This window comes from Manduca sexta, chromosome 9 (assembly GCF_014839805.1).
Source record: "Manduca sexta isolate Smith_Timp_Sample1 chromosome 9, JHU_Msex_v1.0, whole genome shotgun sequence".
In the NCBI taxonomy this organism is placed as follows: Eukaryota; Metazoa; Arthropoda; class Insecta; order Lepidoptera; family Sphingidae; genus Manduca; species Manduca sexta.
Window position 1 is genome coordinate 12,925,915 of NC_051123.1, and position 6,037 is coordinate 12,931,951.

At 34.9% G+C, this 6,037-nt stretch overlaps 1 protein-coding gene across 1 annotated transcript; it reads left to right on the forward strand.

The window, feature by feature from the left end:
• Nucleotides 1-1,602: 1,602 nt before the first annotated feature.
• On the forward strand, nucleotides 1,603-5,793 carry LOC115454686 (cytochrome P450 6B5). Its single transcript, XM_037436833.1, has 2 exons — nucleotides 1,603-3,039; nucleotides 5,135-5,793. Exons 1-2 carry the CDS (start codon nucleotides 1,665-1,667, stop codon nucleotides 5,323-5,325), a joined length of 1,566 nt encoding a protein of 521 aa, XP_037292730.1. The 5' UTR covers nucleotides 1,603-1,664; the 3' UTR covers nucleotides 5,326-5,793.
• The last annotated feature ends 244 nt before the right edge of the window (nucleotides 5,794-6,037 follow it).

Consider the following 6,037-nt stretch of genomic DNA (forward strand, 5'->3'; position numbering starts at 1 on the left):
GTTCCACACCCAACTAGGCTATCACTGTTTTTTTACCTATAAAATAATTGTTATTACGTAATCGTCGATGTCTCATCCTCTCCCAGTGACCGTCCTGAGCCGAGATTCATAATCCATTAGTGGGTTGCCCTCGGTTGATCGCTTAATTTTCAAGTGTTGCGAACGCCTAAAGCACTCACCCTAAAGTCTGGTGTTTGTATAAGCCGACCCTTACCAGGCTGAAAAAGTGAGGTTATGCTAAAAAACATGTTATAGTTGACTTTCACATTTATCTTAAATTATTATATTAAAATATACTATGTTTGGTTTATCAAAGATATTATTGATTACATTCGCTTTTAATCAAAAACGTAATTGCGTTGTGTGTTATTTTATTTTGGAACTACGAAATTATTTACGCCGTAAAAGTTCCGTCGCGTAAAGTCGGTCACGTAATTTTGTGAATTAATATTATTTAATATATTTATTTATTTAAAGACCTCCAACGAAGAATACACGGCATATAATAAAAACAATGTCGTAGCATTTTTACATGTAGCAATGTGACATGCCTCTTCAATTATAGGAGACCACAGCATGAAAATATATTTCATTATATAAAAATACGGATGGACGGACTAGCTGGTGATATTGGGATTTTCTACTCAATATCACCGTGGAGTCTAGAATTTGTGGCCGATATGGCGATAATTTGTCTATCACATCATGGGACGGAATGCACCCGGCGGAAAATGGGTGCACCAATTGAGCCTTTACCTATCTTCAAGGATAAAAGGTACGTGTCGAAATGGTGTATTACATACATAGAATTTTCAATAACAAAACACATAATTATATAACAATGTGATAAGTTTTATAAATAAAAACAACTTTACATAAACGAATAAAATATAAATGCCTATACTTATTACAAAACATATTATATGTATTTGTTTACAATGATAATATACTAGACACACCAGCATATTACCATACATTATTACTAGCGTTATATGAAATAAGATTTAACATCTCATGTCTCAGGATGGCGAGCGCAATGGAATACCAATCAATACTTTGTAATTGAACGTGTTGGATGGCGTTTCTTCTGTTTATGGGTGGTCTTATCGCTTACTGTCAGGCCAGCTGCAAGCTCGTCTCGTCATTTGAAACAATAAAAAAAAACAATAAAAACTGTTTAACCCGACTGAAATTACTTATTAGAAAAAAACAAGTTTCATTTATTAACCTAACAAAATTCGAATCGTAGACGATGCAGCCAGTATTTTTTATAACAATGAATTGGAATTGAAAGGTTGATTACGATTTATAATCGCTGGTCAAAAGTTGTAATCAAATAAATTTCAGGTGATACGAAGTTCACCGGATCTTTCAGTTAGTAATAATTGTAAGTTGTTAAAAGCATTCAAAAATACACTACGACGTATTCAAATTCAAGTTCGGTAAACCCGTTTAGGCCTCTACGACTGACATTAATATTCATAACATAATCTCACAATAAAAACGTTCCAGCAATTTCGCATTGTATTTTACGTTTAATTTACATTGATAATGTCCCAAAGATTACTTTAATATCATTGTCACCGTGATGCTATTGCGTTAGAAATATAAAACATTCAAGCGATAATGTGTATTACTATTTTCGCACCGACTGTCACGCGAAGATGTTACCTCTATTTTTAATATTATTTTTGTCGAGTCTGTTACTTATCATATACTATGTTTCAAAAAGACAGTTTGGGTACTGGGAGAGAAAAAATGTACCGTATATGAAACCGGCACCTGTGCTCGGCAATTATTCTGGATACATACTCCTGAAGGAGTATATTGGACATTCCGTCGACAAGATTTACAGGAAATTCCCTAACGCGCCCTACGTCGGAGCGTTTTATGGCACCGAACCCACTCTGATCGTCAGAGACCCGGAACTCATCAAGATTGTGATGACAAAAGATTTCTACTACTTCAGCAGCAGAGAGATCGCGAAGTACTGCCACAAAGAAGTCATTACGCAAAATCTGTTCTTCACGTTTGGGGACAGATGGAAGGTCATGCGTCAGAACCTAACACCGTTGTTTTCGTCGGGAAAAATGAAGAACATGTTCCATTTGATCGAGAAATGCAGCAGAGTTTTTGAAAAAGTTCTTGATAATGAAACCGCGATGAGCAACGTCTTAGAATCAAGGTCCTTGCTGATCAGATTCACGATGGACTGCATAGGATCGTGTGCTTTTGGTGTTGACACTAATACCCTGGTCAACGCTGAAGGAAACCCGTTCACTACCATGGGAAATGAAATATTTGCGAGCACAACGTCAAGGGGTATTAAAAATATTACCAGAGCAGTATGGCCATTCGTATTCTACGGATTGGGCTTCAAATCCTTCCCGCCAACCATCGAGCAATTTTTTTCTAAACTGTTAACTGGTGTCTTCGAAGCACGCGGATACAAACCATCACAAAGGAATGACTTCATCGACCTGATATTGAATTTGAAAAAAAATAATTTCATAGAGGGTGATGCAATAACCAATTTGAAAACTGGTGACGCCGATAAAGTACAATTGGAAGTTAACAATGATCTGCTAGTGGCTCAATGTATAGTGTTCTTCGCAGCTGGTTTTGAGACGTCGGCCACCACTTCGTGCCTTACTTTGTACGAGCTGGCCAAATGTCCTGAGGCCCAGAAACGGGTTCATGAAGAAGTTGACTCATACATGAAGAGGCACGGGAACAAACTTGATTACAGCTGCGTCAGTGAACTACCCTATTTGCTAGCCTGTATTGACGAGACACTGCGTTTGTACCCAGTTATTGGGGTCCTTACGAGAGAGGTAGTCGAAGATTACACTTTCCCTACAGACCTTACAGTAGAGAAAGGTATGAGGGTCCATGTCCCTGTATTTTCTCTGCATCGGGACCCTGAATACTTCCCCGACCCTGAAGAGTACCGTCCTGAACGATTTTATGGGGAAGCGAAACATAATGTGAAGCCGTATACTTATATGCCTTTTGGTGATGGACCCAGGACTTGTATTGGTAAGTTGAATCATACTTTATACATAGTATCACGCCCCTTTCCCATAGGAGTAGGCAGAGACTATTGATTGCCAATTTGTACAATTTTAGCACACTCCTCTCGCTTCCTCCACCTTCATAAATTTTTTCATGCATTCCCGTCGGTTTAGGGTACTTTACAAAGTTATTTTTATAAGAAGTTAAAACTAGACCAGCGTGAACTAAGCCCAAATCTCCCTCAATTTATGGAATGCCGGGCGCATACATTACATATAGTGCAGTCACTAGAAAAGTTTCTAGTTTTACATTGTAATTTGTATGTAACATTGTTCTGAGTAAGGCAGACGCAGCATACGTTACCTATTAATATATTGAAATTGGTGTTATATAATCACTAGCTGTCAGTAGCGAAGGTTCTATATAAACCGATTCCTGGCGGCTTCCCTTCCGTAATTTATGTAAAATCTAATTATAATTAGCACGATTTGCAAAACGCATTTATGCGTTAGTACCTATGTGTTGTATCAGGTTCCTTTTCGGAAAATTTCAATCTTCGCCACTACTAGCCGTGTGGTCCATAAGATAAGGTCCCTTAGGAAATTAATTTCCGAAAACCCTTCTCCAGTGCTTCCCTACCTAACGTAAAAATTTCATGTCAAGCAAAATTAGAAGTCATTTTTAAGCTATTATTCCAGCAAATTTTGTTCCCGATTGCATTTTTGGATCGATCAACTTCATCTACTTTAAGTTAAATACATAAAATGGACGATATGTTTACATGCGATGTGCTAATTTCCATATAGTGATAATAAATTAGAATCCACTTTATCATCATGATGTGCAAATATATAACTAAAAAAACCCATATCTGTGTATGGTAGACTGTAATCATACAGTGTACTTAACAATACACGTATCGACTATTCAGTTGATCGAACTTATATCCGCATGATGTAATAGATGAGACGATCGGCAAACATTACTCGGACAAGTTGAACGTTGTAACTTCAAAACATTGGTCATTTAATAATATTAATTTAGTTCTTATAGTAATACAAAGCAAAACATTTGAACATACGAATTACTGACGACTCAAGGCGTCCATCTAAAATACTTGATTAATCTGTGTACAATTCGTGCTCTTAATAAAATAATGACGTATTCCAAAATTGTTAATTTGTGGGAATCGTAAAAAAACGAATTTCTGTTTGCGAACTATTTTTTATCCTTTTTTTTCGTACATAGTTTCGTACATTTTTTATCCTTTTTTTTCGTACATTTTTGACCTATCTTTAATAAGTTTAATTTTATAGCAAATTAAAAAAAAGTCGCAAAAAGAAATTCATTTTTTGACGATTCCCACAAATTAACAATTTTGTAATAAGTCATTACTTTATTAAGAATGCGATTTGGTTTTAAACTGGCCGGCATAATTGTATCATCTATCTTCAATTGACACTTTATCTGAACCCTAGTCCACTTACCATCAGGGGTATAGGAGTCTCGTCTGGCTCGTATGATAAAAAAAACTATATTTAAATAAAAAATATCTAATAACAATTCTTAAAGAAAATGAAGATTTTGATTACTTATCTGGCAAAATTATTGGTCACTTCGATCTAAATTTTATTCATTTTCACACTCTTGATACCTTCCAGCCCCTTTTACCAATACTTATAAATAAAATTACGGAAAAATTAAATGGCTAAACTAATCTCTTATTTTTATTAAAATTATTTAAACATTCTTTTATTATTATTTTTTCCACACCTCCCTGAATTTATCGCTGCACAACCCAGGGTTATGGAACTATACTGTTTACGAAGTGTAAATACAATAAATCAGTGGTTCTCAAACTTTTTAAATGACGGAACCCTTTTGGGAAGCAAAATACTTGATGGAACCCTACAATAAAACAATTGTTTTTATAAGTGTATTTTTTATTAATCAGCATAATAAAAGTACAATGTAACAGTTACTAATTATTATTGAGAGAGGTGTGTTGATTTTTTTTTCTAAATTCTTGCGGAACCCCGACAGAGCTATCACGGAACCCTAGGGTTCCGCGGAACACACTTAGAGTATAGCTGCAATAAATGATTATCTTTTGTTCCAGGGATGAGATTCGCAAAGATGCAGATGTTGGCAGGACTCATAACGTTACTCAAGAAGTTTTCAGTGGATTTAGCTGATGATATGCCCAGCGCAGTTGGCTTCGAGCCTAAAGCCATCGTCACTCAGCCTATGGGTGGAATATACTTGAAATTCAATAAGAGAGAGGGTTGGGAACAGCGTATGTTGGTCTAAAATCTACAAATGCATGTATAACAAAAATATTATGTTCATGATATTTTTATTTTCTTTACCAATGAAGTTAAAAATCATTTAATAAATCCCTGATTTCTATGTGAAAAAGGCTCAGGCAAAATTTTTTGTATGCATCTACTTTGTCAAATATAGTTATGCGTCCTTCAATGTTCGGCTAAAATAAAATAGCTTCGGCATTGTCTATGATGACCTGAATAAAAATTCTCGTCATGTTGTGGTAAAACATGAAATTAATGTCTTGTTATGACAGCGTAAATTTAATTTGATCAACTATACAAAATTGCTAAGCATGTGTTTAAAATATATATGCCTAATTAAAAATGTTTAGTGGTTTGGCATTTTGTATTCTCAAGCATTATGTTTTAGGTTTAATTTTGTTTGTAAGTAATTGAAAGCTTTATTTATTAATAAGTAATTAAAGGTATTTGTACAGCGTAATTTGTATAATTGCTGTTATTAAAGTACTTTATTATCAAAAAAATATACTTTATTTTTGTGGATGTGTTTTTTTAAGGTTCAGTACCTCGAAAGAAACCCTTCTAAGATCATTTCGTTGTCGGTCTGTCTGTCAAGACCCTTTTTCTGAGGAAGACGTAAAAGTATCAATTTATTATATCAAATACTTAAGTTTGCAATCTCTCCTTGAGCCATGAAAAAGATAAACTTGTAAGTCGATGCGATCAAAAAATAT

What these genes read in the sequence shown, in the direction of transcription:
- LOC115454686 (XM_037436833.1), top strand. Translation starts at nt 1,665, where the DNA reads ATGTTACCTCTATTTTTAATATTATTTTTGTCGAGTCTGTTACTTATC. An exon ending in TGGACCCAGGACTTGTATTG is followed by an intron (nt 3,040 to 5,134) that starts GTAAGTTGAATC and finishes CTTTTGTTCCAG; the next exon opens with GGATGAGATTCGCAAAGATG.